The following is a 23126-nucleotide window of genomic DNA, read 5'->3' as shown; positions in this document are numbered from 1 at the left end:
CTCACTCCTTACAAGGACAGGATCTTATCTCTGACTGCCCCAAGTGACTGACTAACCGTGTTCAAGTCCTGGATGTTTATCAGAGGCTGCCCTTGAATTACTGTATTGGGACCCCTGACTGAAGGCTATTTAATTTGGCTTGAGGACTGCTGACAACCACGATCAGTTTCCTGGACCTGTCTGTGACTGTGCTAAATAACAGGATGAGACAGAAATTCTCTAAGCCTGGATATCTCTGGCTGAATGGGCAAAACACAGAAAGGAAAGACAAGGCTGTGATGCTGTGAGAAACCAGGTAGGCTCAAAATGAGTAAATGCTAAGGAAGCAGTGAATGGCCCGAAATGCTGCCTGATCCAATTTTTAAGCTGGGTGCCTGCCTCTGTACATATGCATTGCAACAATAGTTGTCAGTGCATCCCATGTGCAGTTTTAAAGTGCAAAAGGGTACTGTAAGTGGAACAGAGATGTGCCATGATGACATTGGGAGACTGGCAAGTCTCCAATACCAAACTCTGTGGATGTAGATGTGTACCTCTATGCCTATGAACATGCCTTGGGATTTTTTTCCAGGTGTTTTTAGCATCTAATTCTTTTGTTCTTAGTGCCCAGTATGTACCTAGTAGGTGGTAGAATGGGACTGGCATATTAATATGATTATATTTGGTAATAATGAAGGTAATAGTGAGTAGGTAATTCCTATTAATAGATCTCATTCCACTAACTAACAAGAATATCATCTTGAGATCAAAAACTTAGTTGGAAAATGAGACTTATTGATCCTGACATGGAGAAATGCCTTCTTTGATTTTACATATGATTTTCACAAACTTTATGCCATAGCCCACATCATTCAGAGCCTGGGAAGATTCTGCCAAACAAGAGACTTTTGCTTATTAAAACCCTATAGATTGGAAAACTTCTATTTCAGCTCACAGATGATCTGGCTGGCTCAGACAGAAGAACAGTTACTCCTAGAAAAACAACTACAAAATACACTTTGGAGACGCCGGTGTTGGGCTGGGGTGGACAAAGTTGAAAATCACACAACACGGGTTATAGTCCAACAGGTTTATTTGGAAGCACTAGCTTTCGGAGTGCTGCTCCTTCATCAGGTGATTGTGTTGTGTGAGTTACAAAATAGGTCAACTGAGTGTAAGTGTTTAGTTTGATAATTCTAGGCTAGAAGTGTTTGGTTAGAATTCTGAAGGTGTTATTTGAAGCTAAGAAAGTTTTCAAGCTCACTTGTGTGAATAATCAAGAAAAAGGTTAGCAACCTCTCTAGATTGGAAATTGAAGGAGACAGTTAGGTCAAGCCGAAAGGTGTGATGGAGAAGGGAACTCTCTCTCTGGTCAGGACACAATGCAGGACAATGTAAAGCAGCCATTTGTAAGGACAGAAAATGTTCATAGCGTCTTTAAAATTACAACCCTGTAATGAACTCTGTGTTCATAAGAATGAGTGATCATCAATCAGATGTTTGTAAATTGGAGATCCCATGTAAACTTTTGTTTTCATTTTAAATCAAATTGACAGCATAGCAGGTCATTGAAAGAGCACCACATTAAAAATATCAGCTGGGATCATGACAATTAGCAAAACTAAAATGACCAGTACTTAATTTATAATCACGCAGGCACATACAACACTTCAAGAAAATACTCTTAGTGCTTACATTATCATTCGGGTAGAGAACTCTGCTAATATTTTCAGCCAAATTTCTGTCCAACACTGCCTGGATATAGTCCCCAACATTAACTGTTGAAAAATAAACAAGTATGTTTAATATATAGTGTAACAACATAGACACCTTCGATAGCAATTCCAAAACAAGAACAGAAATGTCAGCCATCAGTAAAACTAAATTGCAGTTACTGTCAAAATTAATGTATAGATGATGTATCACAGTAAAGGATTCTTGATTGTAATGTTTTGGCAGTTACATTCCCGAAGCAACAACTTTGATTCACTCAAATAAGTAACAAAACATCAAACTCTTTAACTATTACACCAGTAATTGTGTAGACTTGGGAAATCTCCTACACCGAAAAGCTGACTTGTCAAATCACTCAGGACATTATTTAAAATCCTTTCGGCTCTTTATCAAGTAGGTGGAAGCTTTATAACATACAATTCTTCTTTTTCTTTAGTTCTCTGTCCATAGGCAGCCCCCCCCCCCCCCCCCCCGGATGTCATAATCTCCACCTCAGATAGATCAAGAAGAGAGATCCCAAATCCACCCAGCTGGAATGAGGATTGAACCCCTTGCTGTCAGCACCAATTTAATCTATACTGGCCACCAGGCATTCATACCTATTTAGCAAATGGTAGCAGTGAATGGACCAGTTAGGCACAGTACCTTGCTTAATAATTGACTGTAAACACAAGATAGACTTCAAATTTCAAATGTTCTACAACTGCTATAGGAAGGAAGTTGTGAAACTTGAAAGGGTTCAGAAAAGATTTAAAAGGATGTTGCCAGGGTAGAAGGGTTTAGCTATAAGGAGATGTTGAATGGACTGGAAATATTTTCCCTGGAATGTTGGAAGCTGAGAGTTGACCTTATAGAGGTCGATAAACTCATGAAGGGCATAGACAGGCTGAATAGCCAAGGTCTTTCCTCTGGGATAGGGGAGTCCAAAACTCGAGAGCATAGGTTTAAGGTGAGAAGAGAAATATTTAAAAGGGACTCAGGGCAACCTTTTCACACTGAGGGTAGTGCGTGTCTGGGACAAGCTACCAGAAGAAGTGGTGGAGGCTGGTACAACATCAATATCTAAAAGGCACCTGGATGGGTATATGAAAAGCAAGAGTTTAGAGGGATATGGGCCAAATATTGGCAAATGAGACTACATTTAATTTAGGATATCTGGGTTGGCATGGATGAGCTGGATCGAAGGATCTGTTTCTGTGCTGTACAAGTCTATGACTCTATGATTCCAGAATCGTTGGAGGGGTGCAGGCATTCGCAAAGGAAATCAAACCTTTAAGCCTAGGCAGAGGCTCCTAAAGTGTCCTTAAGGAAGCAAGTGATATCTCTGATTGGATATTCTACTTGCCAATGTGCTGGATGGTGTATAGCTTTGGGATAAGACCAGAAACATTTCTTGTTCTGTTGCTTGTAGACTGGATTGAGGGTGCATACTTGGTAATGGCATCCAGGGGCCTCAATGAACAATGGAACATTTGCGCAGATAAATCCTCCAGGAAAAACTGGGATGAGGTGCAGAAGTTTAAAAAGGTCTGCAGTGGATCATTGCATACTGACAAAGGTTTTGGAGAGAGTGGTAGCTTGACAGAGCCACATTATGAGTATTATAAATGTAAGCAAGCTAAAGGAGAGGACTGATCTCTCATGTTTGTGGAACTGAAGTTATTCAGCTGCATCATCCTCCTGGAACCATCCTTCAAATCGACCAGTGGCAGACTATTGAAAGATAGCCTGGCTGATGCAGTGGGAAAGGGTCATATTGGAAAGTAGTTGAAAAAACTTAATAATGTCAAACCCCAATTATCCTTTTTTGAAATTTAGGACCACATCATCTATACTGTGGGGAGAAACTGGACTCCTAAGACCAGGAAAGAGGATACTATCAGGGAGGTGACTGTTGACATGGACAAGGGTGCAGACATCAGGCTGAAAAGGCAGGAATAAATTGCTGCATAGCATACACAGGTCTTGACCTTGCTGTTCTATATCCATAGGAAGCCATTTGTCCAATCTTTCCCAAGGAATACTCCAAAGATTTGAATAAGTGAGAAAGGGCTAGGCACCCTGAAGAAGGGCTTATGCCCAAAGCATCGAATCTCCTGTTCCTTGGATGCTGCCTGACCTGCTGCACTTTTCCAGCAACACATTTTCAGCTCTGATCTCCAGCGTCTGTAGACCTCACTTTCACCTCAAATATCAATGCCTTCAATAAATACCGACACTGCCCTCAGGACTAGAGATCCTGTCTAGTGCAATGATCTTCCCTTCTCACCAGACAATAAATGTGTTTCCCGCTCCCCCACCCTTAAAGAATCATGCCAGGTTAGGAGGAGGTTCCTTCAGGTAGAGGCTCAGTCCTGTGAAGAGCGATAGGGAATTGCCCTAAAGTAAACATGGAATTTGGCAAATCATTATTATCATGCTTAATTGACATAGTTGCAGAAGTATCAAAAGTTATTCACTAGTTTTTCTGACAACATCTTTCCAAAGGACATGAGCTGATTGACATTTTTTTCAGCATTTGGTCTGCACTTCAAGGACATCTTTTATCAGGTTATTTATCCTCTCTCTATTTATCCTCAGCCACACTTTTCATAACCTAGGGTGATAGTTCATGACATAATCAATACTCCAGTGGAAATAGGGAAATTCAGAATGTGTGTAATGTTGGGGTTGAAAGTTTAAGATCTTTCTGAGTATTCTTGGAAAGAGTCTTTAATGACTAATATAAATAAACAATACATTATGAGGTTGACAGATGGGGCTCAAGGGTTTCTGACCTTGTTCCATGCATTCAAAGTGTACCATCCTTTAGAGCAAGGTGTCATCCAAACGTCATCAAATCCGTATACGCCAGCCCATAGTCCTCATAATGAAGAAAAAGGACCTATGTTCATTAACAGTCATTCAATACAAAGGAAGAATCTCCAAGTTCTCAAAAGGTAGTTCTCTGCAGTCTCAATTTGGCCATAAATTAGAAACCAGCTATCTATTGTTTGACAAGATTTTGAAGACGTTCTACCCTGAATAAGCAAAAGGGCACTTTATGAATACACTAGAATTCCATTTGGTTCCCTGCCACTTTCATGTGTGTGTCTGGATGAAATATTCACCGTCAGCTCAACGTTTGAACAGACTTTTGAAAGACTAGACATTATCTTAATTTGCTTTTCAAAATTGAAAGTAAAGCCTGTTAAGTGCCAACATTTCCAAACAAAAGTATGGTAGCTCTGACACTTATTTCCGAGTAAGACATTACTCCTGGTGAGAAAATCTGACCAGGATAGAAGTGATCTAAGCCTAAGACATGGTGAGAACTGCTTGGGTTCCATGGTCTAGCTGTTCACGATGGGAGTCGAGAGTGTGATGCTGAAAAAGCACAGCAGGTCAGGCAGCATCTGAGAACCAGGAATCATGAAGGGCTTTTGCCCAAAACATGGATTTTCTGCTCATCTGGATTCTGCCTGACCTGCTGTGCTTTGCCAGTTCCACATGCTCGACTCTAATATCCAGCATCTGCAGTCCTCACTTTCACTTTGTTCATGATTGGAGGTTTGCACAAGGCCATCTCTCTCCATGACTTGCAGAAGAAATCAGAAAATGAGGAAGGAGCCAGTGGGAATAGGTGTACAAAACTTAGAACTTAGAACAATACAGCATAGAACAGGCCCTTCGGCCCACGATGTTGTGCCGAACATTTGTCCTAGCTTAAGCAACTATCCATGTACCTATCCAATTGCCGCTTAAAGGTCACCAACGATTCTGACTCTGACACTCCCACAGGCAGAGCATTCCATGCCCCCACCACTCTCTGGGTAAAGAACCTACCCCTCACATTCCCCCCTATACCTTCCACCCTTCACCTTAAAGTTATGTCCCCTTGTAAAACTCTGTTGTACCCGGGGAAAAAGTCTCTGACTGTCTACTCTATTCCCCTGATCATCGTATAAACTTCTATCAAGTCACCCCTCATCCTTCTCCGTTCCAATGAGAAAAGGCCTAGCACTCTCAACCTATCCTGATACGACCTATTCTCCATTCCAGGCAACATCCTGGTAAATCTCCCGGGGTCTTTGTTCATACCTCTTTGAAATTTGCCACTCAGGTGGATAGAGCTTGTAAGCAAGCCTATGGTGTATTAGCGTTCATTAGCAGAGGGATTGAATTCAACAGTCGTGAGGTGATGTTGCAGCTGTATAGGAACTCCATCTGCCACTCCTCAGCCTGATATGTCATGGAGCATCATGGGCAGGCCCCCAGCATGTGAAGACTCCTTTTGTGCCTTCAAGCAGATGTTGTCTCATCACCTGCTTTGGGTTACACTGTTTTCCATATCCTTTTCATATTAAAAATCAAAGCCAGCTTTCTTGACCTTGAATTGGTGCTCTCACTTGTTCAAGGTCAGAAAAGAATGTCAGTTTGAGTCTCAAGTTGAGTTTAGATTTTTTTTACATTACTTACAGCAATATGCAAAATGATCTCAAGTATGAAACTTAACCTGCTAGCTTTGAGAGGTCTGTTTCCCAGACATTCAGAGACATTCTAATCAATGCAAAGTTTGTACTGTTTATGGACAAGAACCCACTCAGCTACTTTCATATGTCGAACAAGCTTGCAGGAAGAAAGACCCAATAGATCAGAGTTTCAAATCTTGATTCAAACAGTGCAGACTGAAATATTCCACATGCAGATGCACAAAGTCGTAAGACTGGCCCTGGGTGAAAACCAATCTCTGCCTAGGTGGAGGGAGCTATTTGCCTTTGCACATGCCCCAGGTGAAAGGGCACATTACAACTTTGATTTCTTATGCCTTTTAGACTAAAATTCATCCAACTCTCACCAATTAACTTCTGAGTGAGATCCAAACCAGATCTAGAAAAGTAGAGCCAGGCATGGTGTTATCTGAGCTATCTATCTTAAAAGAGCACTTTAAACAATTTCAGCTGATTGACACAGGCAGACTACACCAATGGAATTCTCAATATCTGCCACCTGGCTCCAGCTGATGAGGAGATAAAAACAGGCATGAAAACTGTTGAGATGCTGGAAGAGGACCAGGGAGAGGGATGGAGTACCCTATCAGCTGATTCAAGACAATGAGAGAGTTGAACCAACTCATTCTTCCCAAGTGTCAAGTGCCGGTAGTGGATCATGATCAGGCGGGACACCAAGCAACATAAAATATGCCAGTAATGACCAGAGAACAGTATTACTGACTCTGGATACTGATAATATTGATGACTATTATCAAAATTGTGAGAGATGTACTTTGGCCAAAGTAGGAAAGAAACTTCACACCAGCATGGGATTTCAGGTTGCCATGGGACCTCTAAAGATCTTGCAATGGATACTATGGTCTGAGCCATTTTGAACTTATGGATAAGGGGACATAAATTTAAGGTGAAGGGTGGAAGGTATAGGGGGATGTCAGAGGTAGGTTCTTTACCCAGAGAGTGGTGGGGGCATGGAATGCACTGACCTTGGGAGTGGCAGAGTCAGAACCATTGGTGACCTTTAAGCGGCAATTGGATAGGTACATGGATAGGTGCTTAAGCTAGGACAAATGTTCAGCACAACATCGTGGGCCGAAAGGCCTGTTCTGTGCTGTATTGTTCTATGTTCTATATCTTCATCAAGCTTATGCAGGTCATTCTCAAAGCCAGCTTTCTTGACCTTGAATTGGTGCTCTCACTTGTTCAAGGTCAGAAAAGAATGTCAGTTTGAGTCTCAAGTTGAGTTTAGGCCTCAGTTATAACCAGAAGGTTAGTACATTATTGGTTTATCTGTTTTGGTGCTCCATGTCGGATTCAGGTGATCAGGGGTGCAACTTTGGAAGCACGATCCTACAAGATTGTTGTAAAGACTAATGCATTGATGCTGATTGTATGACTCCTAGAGAACTGACAGATCTAAATCCCAGTGTAGTTTATCATTCACAGAGGCTGGATCCCATGAAAAGTACTGGTGTAGACAAGGAGCTGAGAAAGTGCCTCCAGCAAATGCTGGATACCATGTTAATCCTTGTCATTTGCTTAGATCAGTGATGCAGGAAGAGAATGTTGTCCAAAGGTTCCAAGCATGGCATAATCAAACCTGTTGAGCACAAATCTGCTTAATAAACGGTCACCTCGCTAAGTGTGTTTCAGGACCTCCAGTGATGGTGGTAAGGGATGACAAGAGCTAAGGAACTTGAGTAGTCAATTTTTCCTCACTGGAGAGAAGGGTGTCTTCCTCACAAGGAGGCCTGATGTAGAGAGTATGGGACAGCCAAAGAATTTCCTCAACCAGATGTGAGCTACAGAATTATTTCCCTTCATGTTTGCAAAAACTGATGCGAGTAGAATAAAGAATTCTTTCTTCACGATCTTTAGCTGCTCGTTGTTGAAGCCTACTGAGAAATGTACTGGAAATTAAGCCTCACTATTTCCAGAATCACCACAAATGTAAAGATTTAATGAAACTATCAAAAATCAAATTTGTTTCCAACTGCCATGTTATTCAGGATAAAAGCAAGACATAAAAAAACTCTCAACATTGTAACATTCTCACTTTAACAGGAACAGTAAAAAAGATTTCTAAGCTATGTAACTTAAATTTTACCATCTTTTAAAATTCACTCTACATACACAGACACACAAAGAAAAACACCCATACAAGATGCAAATGTTAGGAGTGGAGAGAAATCAATCGTAGGAAGAACACAATTCTTTTTTCAATCCTTTTGATTATTCGAATTATGCCTTAATATTATCTGACGAGTCTGATCTAATTAGTTCACTGGTTACTTGACCTTTCTTGTTGTTTATGGGCTTTCGAATTAATTCCTTCAGCATCTCCAAATGTAGTTTTCTGGCTCTTCTGGCAGAAATTTCAAGAGACCAACTTTATTGCTGTTACAACACAGTGGTGAACCCTTCTGTTAATTAAACCAAACACCCAGAGAAGCTCACCTCGCCTCATAATCTATTAAAATGGGTGACAGAGAGCTCCCACATTCCACTATTTAAAGAAAATAGTATCAATTTATTTCTTAACTCTAAAAGTGAACGTTAGAGTTCAACAACTATTCACAACTCTAAGCCCTCCCCCTTCTCTTAACAGCCAATTACCTGCCTCCAACTCTATAACAATATGCTGTTCCAATAAGACACTTAATAAAATTACATCAACTTAATTTCAAAACTACACAGCCATTGTTGTCTTCACTATCTGCCTTCTTCTGGCTGAAGATCTCTGTGGATCATCTTCTTTCTTTTTACTGCGAATATGTTTCAAATGAAAAGGTACCTTTGATAGAGTGTTCCCTAATTTCTTGAATCTCTCTCGATGGCAGTTGCTTTTTCTCCAATTTTCAAAACCTCTGTATTTTTATATCCCCAACAAAGGGCAACACGGTGGCTCAGTGGTTAGCACTGCTGCCTCACTGCGCCGGGGCCTGGGTCCGATTCCTGCCTCTGGCAACTCCCTGTGTGGAGTTTGCACATTCTGCGTGGGTTTCATCCGGGTGCTCTGGTTTCCTCCCACAGTCCAAAGATGTGCTGGTCGGGTGAACTGACCATGCTAAATTGCCCACAGTATTAGATGTCTTAATCGGGGTAAATGTATGGGACTGGGTCTGGGTGGGTTGCTCTTCGGAGGGTCAGTGTGGACTTGTTGGGCCGAAGGGTCTGCTTCCATAACATCGGATCATCTCATTGTTTCAATGTTGGCAAAACAATAAATTCAAACTTGATTGGGTTTAGTATTCTGGGGCATAATTTAAACTGATGGTTAAATTTGAATTTTTGTCAAAATAGCAACCAACTCAGATATCCATTTCACAGCCAAATGTTACACTTTTTCAATTTTCCAGTACATTCTGGGACTGCCATCTTAATCGGGTATACAGGTGCTTGTAATCTTTCAGTTCAGAACAGTATTCACTGTCTCTTAAAGGAACAGTACATACCTTCAACTTCATAACATAGAGGAACAGGGAAAAAAAAATACTGATGCAGCTAGCTTTTTGGAGACCTTCTACTTCTCTTTTTTTCAAAACCTTTACAGAATCTGTGTTAGACTGCAACTTGCTCAATCAGAGGGTTATTGTTATACTGAACTCTCCTGAGCCCAAAAGCAAATGATGCCAATTTGTCTGAGCACCATATCCCAAAAAGATAACATGAGGCGGAATCTGAATGACAGATGGCAAGAAATCTAGGAGAATCACATAAGGAATCCAGCAAGGCCTTTCTTGACAACACGAATAACCAGCTGCATTTTTTAAAAAGTCCTGGACATCAAAGTGAGATTCTCAACAGGCAACAGTGAGATGCCTATTAAGGGGAGTGACTGCTTATTACAGGCCTCATTAACTGCACAATGAAAAAAAGACTAAAGAATTCACAACAATTTTCAGCCAGAGGTGCTGAATGAATTATCCATCTTAGCCTTCAGAGACTCACAGCATTACAGATGGCAGTCTTCAGCCAATTTAGTTCACTCTGCATAATATTAAGAAATGTTTGGATACACAGGAAGATGGCAAAGGATATGGCCCAAACAACATTCCGGCAACATTCTGGCTGTGCCCTCTGTCAAGCTGTTTCTGAACAGGTATAATACTGTACTTACCAACCATGTGGAAAATTGCCCAGACATGTCCTTACCCAAAATACAGGACAATTCTAACCTAGCTAATTACCACTCCATCAGTCTAATCATGATCATCAATAAAATGATGGAAGGTGTCATAAACAGTGCCATCAAGCAACACCTGCCTATCAATAACTTGCTCACTGACATTTTGCTTGGGTTTGATCAGGGCCACTCAGTTCCTGGTCCAAACATGGACAAAAGAGCTAAATGCCAGTGCTGAGGTGAGAGTGACTGCCCTTGAAGTCAAGGTTGCATTTGATGGGAGTGTGACATCAAGGAGCAATAGTAAAACTGGGGACTATGGATATTCGGGATCGCTATCCACTGGTTGGAGTTATAATTGACACAATGAAAAATGGCTCTGGTTGTTGGAGGTCAGCCATCTCAGCTGCAGGACATCTCCGCAGGAGTTCCTCATGATTGTGTCCCTGGCTCAACCATTTTAAGATGCTTTATCAATGGTCTTCCCTTCATTAAAAGGTCAGATGTGTAGTCACTCATGGGTGGCTGCACAATGTAAGCATTATTTGTGACTTCTCAGATACTAAACAGGCCATACCTAACTGTAGCAACATATTGACAATATCCAATTTTGGGCTGATGTGGCAAGTAATGTGTTGCACACGTGCTGGGTAATGATCATCTTCAACAAGAAATGATCTAACCATCATCCTTTGATATTCAATTGAATCACTAAATCACTCAATATCAATAACCTGGGGCTACCATTGATCAGAAACTGAACTGAATTAATGATCTAAGCACTGTGGCTACAAGAGCAGGTCACAAGCCAGGAACCTGGCTGTGAGTTGCTCACTACCTCTCTCCCCAAAGTCTGTCCACTAACTACAAGCTACAAGTCAGGAACATGATGGAATACTCCCCACTTACCTGGATGGAGATCCAATAATATTCAAGCAGCTTGATATCAACCAGGACAAAGCAGCCCGTTTGTGTGGCACCACATCCACAAGCATCCACTCCCTCAACCGCCAGTGCTCATAACAGCAGTGTGTACTATCTACACTGTAGAAATTCATTGAGGCTTCTTAGCCTGCAACTTCCAAACCTCAATCATTTAGAATGACAAGGGTAACTGTTTCATGAGAACACCATCACCTGCTTGATACTCTGCAAGCCATATATTATCAAGACTTGGAAATATATTATCGGTTCTTCAGTGTTCTGGGTCAAAAATCTTGAAATTGCCTCCCAAATAGCATCATGGATGTACCTAAGCCAAATTGTCTGCAGCAGTTCAAATACTCACTACAACCGTCTAAAGGGCAACAAGGGATAGCTAATAAATACAGGCCCAGCCACCAATGCCCACATCATATGATTGAAAAAGAAATTTATTTCACTAATATCACCCATGAAGAGGAAACCAAACACCTAAATTCCTGACATGAAATTCCGAACAGGACGTATCTGGCAACTCTAGCTTGCAGACTTGCTCCTCTGAACCAACATCTTGGATAACTGGCAATAAGATCTCAGGACATACTCCAAGGCACTGGTCACACTCTCACCCCTTGACAAATGCTAGCATCTGACATCTGCCAGTCTCTCCGCACTTGCATGGCATCTCTTGAATCTACTCACAGGATGATTTAGAGTGTGTGTCAGCTTCCAAAAAAGGAGAGTGCATAGTATGAGAGGGACCAAATAGAACCCCAAGGCAAAGCAATTTCCTTACTTTAAAACTGTTTTTTGTTTAATTTGGGTCATGATTAATGTGATGTGTGATGTCATAGGAAATAGAACCATTAATAGCTGCAGACTGAATTTGGCTGGTGTTTACACGGAAAATGTAGCCCTTGTGTTCCCTAGCCATCCTCTTCCTAGTAATTTGTTCTAAATATCCTTCACTCCCTTCATTTCACCCACACCAGTTTCTCCTACCCTAACATTTTAATCACTCCAGTCATCACTTTTGCCTTTTCCACTCTAAGATATTGACCCAATTCCTGTGTACCTTCAGATGTTTGTCATTCACCTTATTCATAGTTGTCTCTTCATTGCTTCCCTAATACAACACTTCACCAAGGATAGGTAGAGAGGCCAAGGGCTCCTAAGCCTTTATTAGTCTTCCTCCCTCCTTGTTACTAAGTTTCCTTTGTGTTTCTGCAAAAGTCTTTGTATGATTCCAAAATACAAATTTAATACTCGTTACTTAAAAAAGTAGAGGAAAGATATTTCATTTTGTGCATCTCTTTTTCTTTGACTCGTAGCTCTCAGAAATTGGAACCTCTACTCAGATGTAAAACAGTTCCAGAATTTACTTTTTCTTCAAGAAAACATTGATCAGAATTTCAAATAAGAGTCATACCTGTTACTAAAAAATCTTTCTTTAGCTCAACATAATCTTGTTGATTGTCTTGTTATTACTTACAGTAAAAATACCTAACTGCATTTTTAATTGGAAAGGGGTATAGCCTCTTGCAATAATCAAAATTAAACACTTTGCTATGGCCAACAGAGGAGGTTGTTCAGAAGGGAGCCAATTCACCCCTTTGCACCTGGTGATAACAGTAGATAAAACACAAATGGCTCAACATAGCTTATATTTTGAAGTCGCAGACTTTTAGAAGGTAACAGCACAGAAGTTGACCATTCAAATCATCAAGTCTCTGTCATGGTTTATCTCCCTGTATTTTAATGCAACTACCAATATTCCCTTATACATAACGATAATCTGGGCTGTTCACTTTCTAGGAATACTTACAGTGATGCAAGTGGAAGTCATTTGGTGCTTTGGCAGACCACAGCCTCATAGTATTCACAGTGTTGTTCAGGTATCCTGGCACTGGAGTATCGTACGGTATGGCAAGAACTACCTGCAGGTTTAGCAGCAGCACAAAAAGCATTGTAATTTCAATACAGGAATTATTTTCTTCCTGTTGAAATGAAGAGTACACATGTAAAATGCGAATAATTTATATTTTTCTTTATAGATGTGTTTTCAACATTTTCCATTATCAGTCAAATGTATAGATTTTCTATTTTTTCCTTTTTGATTTTGTTTGCTTGTCATAAATTATAACACACAGAAATTAAAATTGCCCTCATATTTATTCTTTCATACTAAAGTCCCGACCTCATACTTCAGCAGAAATAACAACTTTATTTTTGATGAGAAGGTGCTAGTGTGGGGACTGGGGTGGACAAAGTTAAAAATCACACAACACCTGATTAGTTACCTGACCAAGGAACAGTGCTCCAAAAGCTAGTACCGTACTTCAAAATAAACATGTTGGACTATAAACTGGTGTTGTGTGATTTTTAATTCTATTTTTGTGAAATTAGTCTTAAATCTTGATCTCTATCACAAAAGTTTAAAACATGTACTGTTGTCTCATCAATGTGTCACTGTTTAATTATCTTACAGTGAAAGACTTGTAGCAAGACTTTGTTATTCTTGTGCTCTGATAAAGTAGTTGGTACAAATGATAAGTAGCATTACTAAACTGAACTATATAATTCCAGAAGTTCAGACATAAAATTGACAGGTGCAAAAATCTTCAGGAAACATCTTTTAACCTATTGCTTTAAATTTAAACGACTTAAATCTTTAAATTTTCCAGATGCTCCATATCCACCTATGTGTGTTGAAAGTAATTACATTACAAAGGTGTATGCAATTAACAATTATCATGGCTAATTTTCATCTGAGTCAATTCCGCCTACCTCCTCCATTTCCCTTGATTCCCTGAGAATAAAAATATGGCCATTCCAATCTTGAATAGATTCAATGATGGAGCATTCACCATCCTCTGAATGAAAAACATTCTCCTCATCTCAATTCTAAATGATCAGCCCTTACCTTTAGACTTTGCTCGTCCTATATTCCCTAGCCAGATGAAAAATATCGTCAATATCTACCCCATCGAGTCCATTCAGAATCTTCAATTTTACAGTGAGCTAACCTCTCATGCTTTTAAATCCTAAACAGTAATTGTCGATTTCCAATTTATTCTGCCTCTCATCACACAAGTCTCTTATCACATGAACTAATCTGGTTAACCTTGGTTGTACCTCCTCCAATGTAAGTATACCTCTTAGATATAGACCAAAACTATGCACAGGTATTCCAGATGTGATTTTACAAAAGTCCTATACAAATGTAGCAAGACTGTGTCATACTTGTACTCTGATAAAATAGTGGGTACATATTATAAATGACATGACAAAGACTCAATAACATGAAAGTTGTAGAACACTGGAAATTTAGACACAAAATACACAGGTAGAAAAACCTACAGAAAATATCTTTCAAACCATAACTTTCAACTTAAAGTAATGTATTGAAAAACATGACATTTATCTTTAAATTTTTCAGATGCTCAATATCAACCTACATGTGTAAAAAGTAATTACAGGTAAGTGTCAAATGAGTCAACAATGATAATCTGGTTAAGGCAAAATGTATTGCTCAACCTGAAATACCTTTGAAAATGCGGTGCAAAACAGTAACTGTTGCCTTTCATAGGTAGTCACCGGCAGTGCTGTTAGGGAACCAATTTGAGGATTTTTCCCCAACGACAGAGAATGGTGAATAGTCAGGATGGTGTGTGGCTTAAAGCGGAACTTTAGGTGATACTCCCAAGTACATACAAGTCAGGAATCCTTTATCTGAAAATCTCATGATAGAAGATATTTTCATTTTTTTGGGTCCACTGAAGCTCGTTTGGTTCTATTTGGGCCTTTGGGAGAAAACTTCACTTCGCCTGAATAGGCTTAAAAGTAAAATTCTTTTCCAAAGGAGCCCAAACAGACCAACAGGCATGCTGAATTTGGAAACAGAATTTGCTTCACAGTCTGTTAAGGTCGAGGAATTTTTTTCGAACGAATCTAAACCCAGTACGTCAACAAGATTCTGCCAATAGGAGTGAAGACCTGTGCTCAAGAACTAGCTGTACCCCTAGCCAAGCTGTTCCAATACAGCTACAACACTGGCATCAGCAATGGGGAAAGTTGTCAGGTATGACTTGTCCACACACACAGAATGCATCCACCTGGCCAATTAAAGCCCTGACAGTCTACTCTCAATCATCAGCAAAATGGGAAGAAGTTGTCAATATTGCTTTCAAATAACAGTTGCTTGGCAACTGTCTGCTAACTCTTAGCAAGTTTCGGTTCCACCAGAGACACTTAGCTCTCATTAATCCAGTGAAGTGTTGTTATCATTGTGGCTCCTCCTGTTTGCTCACTTATCACCTCAAGGGATTCAACTTGGTGAAGGTTGTTAAGCTTAACAATTTCTATTTTTAGCTAAGTTCCCACAGAATTGACCATATATCCCACCATGCTGTAATATTGGCTCCATTTCACGCTATACTCAGGAAAGGTACTCATATCTATATTTTGAATTCTCTAACGCTATTAATGTCCATTTTAATATTAATCTTAATCAGTTTTCTTAGTACAAAGTAGCCTGTTTGACTGGCACCCTATCCACTACTTCTCACATTTCCCTTCACCACCAACACAGTGGCAGCAGTGCATACGATCAAAAAGATGCACTGCAGTATCTCACCGAGTCTCATTTGACAACATCTTTCAAACCAACAACCTTTACCATTCAGATAAACAAGGTCAGTAGTCTATGCGTTCATCTGAAAACGGAAAAGGTTTAAAAAATCTAAGGTCTTTTAGTGGACTCTTGTTGACGTACTGGGTTTAGATTTTAGATTTAGATTAAAAGACCTTAGATTTTTTAAACCTTTTCCGTTTTCAGATGAACGCATAGACTACTGACCTTGTCTATCTGAATGGTAAAGGTTGTTGGTTTGAAAGATGTTGTCAAATGAGACTCGGTGAGATACTGCAGTGCATCTTTTTGATCGTATGCACTGCTGCCACTGTGTTGGTGGTGAAGGGAAATGTGAGAAGTAGTGGATAGGGTGCCAGTCAAACAGGCTACTTTGTACTAAGAAAACTGATTAAGATTAATATTAAAATGGACATTAATAGCGTTAGAGAATTCAAAATATAGATATGAGTACCTTTCCTGAGTATAGCGTGAAATGGAGCCAATATTACAGCATGGTGGGATATATGGTCAATTCTGTGGGAACTTAGCTAAAAATAGAAATTGTTAAGCTTAACAACCTTCACCAAGTTGAATCCCTTGAGGTGATAAGTGAGCAAACAGGAGGAGCCACAATGATAACAACACTTCACTGGATTAATGAGAGCTAAGTGTCTCTGGTGGAACCGAAACTTGCTAAGAGTTAGCAGACAGTTGCCAAGCAACTGTTATTTGAAAGCAATATTGACAACTTCTTCCCACTTTGCTGATGATTGAGAGTAGACTGTCAGGGCTTTAATTGGCCAGGTGGATGCATTCTGTGTGTGTGGACAAGTCATACCTGACAACTTTCCCCATTGCTGATGCCAGTGTTGTAGCTGTATTGGAACAGCTTGGCTAGGGGTACAGCTAGTTCTTGAGCACAGGTCTTCACTCCTATTGGCAGAATTTTTATCAGGGCCCATAGCTTCACAGTAATTAATGCCTTCAGGTGTCTCCTGAGATCATATGGAGTGAATTAAGTTGGCTGAAGACTGGTATATCTGATGATGTTGCTTCAGGAGGAGGATAATTCAGTGACCACTTCTGGCTTAAGATGAACATAAATGCATCAGGCTTGTCTTTTGCACTAATATGGTGGGCTCCCCATCATTGAAGGAGCTATTCATGGAGATTCCTTCCTCTTCTTAATTGTTTAATTGTCCACCACCATTCATAACTGTACAGCTTAGACCTCATCCGTTGGTTGTGAGATCTCTTGGCTCTATCTATTGCTGTCTGGCATTCAAGTTGTTATGTGTTGTAGCTTTAGCAGGTTAACAGCTCATTATTAGGTATGCCACAGCTAATCCTGTTATGCTATCTAACACTCTTCCTTGAACTTCAATTAGCGCTTGGCTTGGTGATAGTGATAATTTGAGAGAAATGCTAAGTTATGAAGTTACAAATTGCAATTGAATACAAGTTAGCTGCTGTTGCTGGCCTATAGTGCCTCATGGACGCCTAGCTGCTAGATCTATTCAAAATATATCAATTTCAGCATGGTAGTAGTACCACACAATATGATGGTGGGTACCCACAATCAGAAGGTGGGACCTTGTATCCACAAGAAATGTATGATGGTCACACCTACTGATACATTTCATGGAGAGGACAAGGTGAAGTACATTTTCAACGCCTTCAAATTGTGAACCCAGTCCCATGTCTTTCTTTTAGCTTAGATTACTTACAGTGTGGAAACAGGCCCTTTGGCCCAACAAGTCCACACTGACCCGCCGAAGCTCAACCCACCCATACCCCTACACTTACCCCTTCACCTAACACAACGAGCAATTTAGCATGGCCAATTCACCTGACCTGCACATCTTTGGACTGTGGGAAGAAACCGATGCACCCGGGGGAAACCACGCTGACACAAGGAGAATGTGCAAACTCCACACAGTCAGTCGCCTGAGGTGGGAAATGAACCCAGGTTTCTGGCGCTGTGAGGCAGCAGTGCTAACTACTGTGCCACCGTGCCGCCCATTCTTTTAGCTTTACTTATTATATTCTCTGTTACCACGTCAATCTCCCCTCACCCCATCCTAGTGGGGCTGCCTAGCAGTTTGACACACCATTGTTCTGTCATTCTCACATTCTGATCACTTAATCTGAGCTATCAACATCCTTTCTCCCCCACACTCCACCCTCCCCACCCCCTCCAACAATTGCATAAATACTGCCCACTTCACGTAAGCTCTGATGAAGAGTCATCTAGATTCGAAATTTTAGCTTGCTTTCTCTCCATGGATGCTGCCTGACCCGCTGTGATCTCCAGCATTATTTGTCTCCAGTACATTTTCCCTCCTATTGGTTCCCTCACCACCTGCTACAGATCGGTCTTAGAGTCATACAGCACAGAAACAGGCCCTTTGGTCAAACTCGTCCATGTCAACCAGATTTCCCAAACTAAACTCGTTCTATTTGCCTGTGTTTAGCCAATTTCCCTCGAAATACTTCCTATCCATGTAGCTATTTCAAATTTTTCTCAATACATTACTTTAAGTTGAAAGCTATGGTTTGATTGTTTTCATTCTACGCACTTCCTCTGGTAGCTCATTTTATTTAGGCACCGACATTTTTCCGGAAAGGTTGCCCCTTAGGTCTGTTATGGATCTTTCACAATACTTTAAGAAGGTAGCCCAGACCCTAACTTTTTCTTATTTAAAAGGCAGATGTAAAGTAGGTATTCCAGAAGTGATGCAACTGGTCACAACACTCAGCTTTAAGCAAACCTGAGTTTATTTACACACTATGAGCAAAAGAAATCAGAATTTAGAACAATTTGAAAACCCAACCAACATGAAATCGCAACTTAACGAAGGAGCTGTTCTAATACCTGCATCATTGCAAAAACATACCCCTTGATAAAAGGTAAATTCAAACTCAGGTTCTTACAACCAAGAAGATTCCAGAGTGAAGATTCAGGCAAGAAACATTTCTTGAAGCATGGAACCTTTTTTCACAGCAACAGCTTTTCTGTTACCTGCAGTTTCTGGCTGCCTGCTAAAAGAAACCAAACTAGAAAAAAAACCTGAACTGGGAGAACTGGTCACTCCCCTGCCATTGTTTAAAGTCGCCACTTTGAGACTTAGCAGCACCTCTGCCTTTACAACCCTTCTTGAAAAAGACCAATGACAAAATAACCTTATTGAAGGGGCAGCGTTGGCACACCCTTAAAAATTAACCATCAATAATCAAGGTTAGTCTTACCTGATTAGTACACTACAATACATTTCATTAACTATAACCATGCAAAAATGCACTACTACATTCTATTTCAGTCTGTTTATTCCTGCCACCAAATGCTTCCATTTCTCATCCAGGTTTCAACAATGAATGGCTGCAATAATAAACTCCATCTAAACATTCTGGAATTTTTGTCCTTAAATTTCTCCAAAAATTTTAACGGGTTATGATTAATATATATGATTGCTTTAGACACATGACTTTAGACACATGAACTCAGATTTCTCCAGTTTCCTCATTTCCCCTCCCCCCACCTTGTCTCAGTCAAATCCCTCGAACACAGCACCGCCTTCCTAACCTGCAATCTTCTTCCTGACCTCTCCGCCCCCACCCCACTCCGGCCTATCACCTTCACCTTGACCTCCTTCCACCTATCACATCTCCATCGCACCCCCCCCCCCCCCCTCCAAGTCCCTCCTCCCTACCTTTTATCTTAACCTGCTTGGCACACTCTCCTCATTCCTGAAGAAGGGCTTATGCCCGAAACGTCGAATCTCCAGCTCCTTGGATGCTGCTTGACCTGCTGCGCTTTTCCAGCAAATTTTCAGCTCTGATCTCCAGCATCTGCAGACCTCACTTTCTCCTCTTAGACACATGACTGGCAACATAAATGTTGAAATGTTGTAACACCAACACCAAACTCATAGTCCCCTTCTCAATTGCCGAATATTTCTGTTGACGAATGTTCAATTTCCTGGAGAAATATCTGATAGGTTTTTCTATTTTCTTGTCTGTTCTTGTAAGAGCTCAGCACCGACAACCACATAACTCGCATCGATAGCCACCTTGACTGGCTTTGCTAATTAGGTGTGGCTAAGACTGGGCAGTGGTTAACACAACTTTCAGGCTGTCAAACGCCTTTTGACAGTATGCTGTCCACAGAAACCTCATGATTTGGAGATGCCGGTGTTGGACTGGGATGTACAAAGTTAAAAATCACACAACACCAGGTTATGGTTCAACAGGTTTAATTGGAAGCACTAGCTTTCGGAGTGCTGCTCCTTTATCAGGTGGTTGTGGAGTGTAAGATTTTAAGACAGAATTTATAGCAAAAGTTTACAGTGTGATGTAACTGAAATTATATATTGAAAAAGACCTGGATTGTTTGTTGAGCTTCTCATGTGTTAGAATGACCATGTTCAGTTCTTTCATATGTAAATCACAAAATTGTTTTTAAAATTTACATTCTCAAGTGAACTTTAACAAATGGTGTAATGTCGGCCCAGATAATGCATTGAAGGTGTGAGCTTCCCTGTGTGAGTCTGTCTGTGCCACAATGGTCAGACTGATTCTAATCTAAAAAATGGATTTACAGAATCTTACATAGAATCATGCAGTTTTTGAGCAAAGTAAAATGTAATTCTGCAAGTACAGATTCACCCCACAAACTTATATGTGTGCATGTGGGTGTGTGTGTGTGTGTGTGGGGGGGGGGCGGGGTTATGGGTGCCTCTGAGAGTGTGAATGTGTGTGAGCGTGAGTGTAAAGGGGTATACATCTGTGAAAGGGTGCGTGTGTGAGCGCGGGCGAGTATGTGGGAGCATATGAGAGAGGGTCTGCGTGAGCGTGTGTGTCTATAGGAGTGTGTGTGTAGGAGTGTTTGTGTGTGCATGTGTATGAGTGTCTGTGTGTGTGTATGAGTGTCTGTGTGTTGTAGGGGTGTGTGTGTGTGTAAGAGTGTCTGTGTGTGTATATGTGTCTGTCTGTGTGTGTACATAGTGCTGGGGTCACCTGTAGTGTGACATGAACCTAAGATCCCGATTGAGGTCATCCTCATGGGTACCGAACCTGTCTATCAGCTTCTGCTTGGGCACGTTTTGTTGTTGCCTGTCCCAAAGTCCACCTTGGAGAACAGTCACCCGAAGGTCTGAAGTCAAATGTCCTGAACTGCTGAAGTGTTCTCTGACTGGGAGGGAACACTACTGTCTGTTGATTGTTGTGTGGTGTCCATTCATCAGTCTCTGCTTGGTCTCATCAATGTACCAGGCCTCAGGGAATCCTTGCCTTCAGCATATGAGATAGACAACATTGGCTGAGTCACATGAGTACCTGCCACGTACATGATGGGAGGTGTCCCCACCCGTAATGGTGGTACCATGTCGACATTCTGACACGCCTTGCAGCGTCTATCATGACAAGGTTGTATGGTATTGTCCTGAAAGCCGGGCAGTTTGGTATGAACAATGATCTGTTTGAGGTTTGGTGGTTGTTTATAGGTGAGAAGTGGAACCTCCTGCTTTTCTCTAGTGATTCAATGAATGGGGCAGCCAAAATGCTAAACTTGGGTACGAATTTCCGATAAGACCTACTCAATCCCAGGAATCGTAATTCTGCTCTTTTTGTTGATAGCATGGGAAACTCCCCAATAATTTTTGTTTTTACATTCTGTGGGGCCACTTGTCTGTGTCCAATAACATGGCCCAGGAAGGTGACTTGGGCTTTGGTAAATTCACTCTTAGCCAGGTTTATCACCAAGTCTGCCTCCCAGGCACCAAGTCGATTGAATAATTTTGATAAATGCTGCAAATATTCCTTCCAAGTGCGACTAAAAATCACCAGTTCGTCAATATACACCATAATTGGGTAACCTAGAAATGATTTTATTAGCTAGTCTTTGAAATGTGGCTGGTGCATTTTTCATACCAAATGTCAGGACTTTAAATTGATATGGTCTATCTGGTGTTACGAAAGCCAAATTGTCTTCGCTTTTTCGGATAAAGGTACTTGCCAGTATCCTCTGAGTAAGTCCAACTTAGAAATATAAGTTATTTCGATACAGTCTTCCAAAGGTTGGATTGGGTATGGATCAGACTTTGTAACTGCATTGACTTTGTGATAGTCCACACATAACTATTGGGTATCATCTGGTTTTGGTACCATTACTATGGTGAGCTTTAGTCACTGCAACTCACTTCAAGTTTGTCTCCTTGGCGTTATGCGTTCAATCTCTTTTTGAAACTGTGCCAACATTAGCGTGTTGAGTCTATAAGGATCTTGCTTAATTGGAACTGCATTTCTTATACAGGTATCCCCTGCTTTTCGCTTTACGTCAATTCGCTTTTACAAAAGACCTACTTTAGTACCCGTTTTTGCTAACCGAAAGAGGAATTCACTTTAACGAGAAAGCATGTGCAGCGATACTGATGCCCCAAGTGCCTTCCCCGGGAACTACACTCAGCATTTCAGTATCAAGCCGCCATAGCTTTGAACTGTGTCTGTGAGCATCTGTGCATTATCTCGATTTATTTTGTGCATCCATTAGCAAGATATGTCCTAAGGTATCCTGTACCTCCCACCATCCCAAACTCTGATGGCCTTTACGATATGTTAGTGCTAGTTTAACTTTTATATGTTATTTGGTATAATTTTGGTAGGTTATTTTTTGGGCCTGGGAATGCTCAAAAGTTTTTCCCATATAAATTAACGGTAATTGCTTCTTCACTTTACGCCATTTCGGCTTTTAATAGTTTCATAGAATCACTCTACTTTCAGATAGCAGGGTACACCCGCATCTACATCATGCATAAATAAATTAATATTTCGCAGTTTATTCCCACATATTTCCCCATGCGTAGCAATAACTCTTTCAGGTCATTTAGATTTTCCTCTGGATGGTAACTTAATATGTTATCCCAATTTTTGACAACTTCCTCATTGTCCAATTTAATTTGAGGAACATCCAAATCAGAATTCTCTGAACTTGGTTTTTCACTCTGTGTTGTAACAAGTAATGCATTCTCCTTTTGCTTTCCTTCTCTATCAAAATATCTTTTGAGCATATTCACAAGGCATACTCTCTGAGATTTTTTTGTGTCTGGAGTCCTAATCAAATAGTTCAATCTCATTTCAACTTGATAAGGTCCATTAAACCAAGCTTTTAAAGGTTCATCTATCACTGGAAGTAATTTTATCTCAATTAGCAAAATTGTGACTTTTTGATTTCTTGCCTGTTTCCTGT

The 23126-nt window shown here is 40.7% G+C and overlaps 1 protein-coding gene across 1 annotated transcript in view; it reads right to left on the bottom strand.

Annotated features, from left to right (window-relative positions):
• Window positions 1-23126, bottom strand: part of LOC132818191 (glycogen phosphorylase, liver form-like) — a 167607-nt gene that overhangs the window by 105361 nt on the left and 39120 nt on the right. Inside the window, exons 6-7 of the mRNA XM_060828968.1 lie at window positions 13076-13187; window positions 1675-1757 (exon numbers count right to left, since the gene is read on the bottom strand). Coding sequence (XP_060684951.1) covers window positions 1675-1757; window positions 13076-13187 — 195 coding nt within the window. The remainder of the gene's footprint in view (window positions 1-1674; window positions 1758-13075; window positions 13188-23126) is intronic.

This window comes from Hemiscyllium ocellatum, chromosome 8 (genome assembly GCF_020745735.1).
Source record: "Hemiscyllium ocellatum isolate sHemOce1 chromosome 8, sHemOce1.pat.X.cur, whole genome shotgun sequence".
Classification (NCBI taxonomy): Eukaryota; Metazoa; Chordata; class Chondrichthyes; order Orectolobiformes; family Hemiscylliidae; genus Hemiscyllium; species Hemiscyllium ocellatum.
Note: the sequence above shows the minus strand (reverse complement) of the source record. Positions and strands in the feature narration are given on the sequence as shown.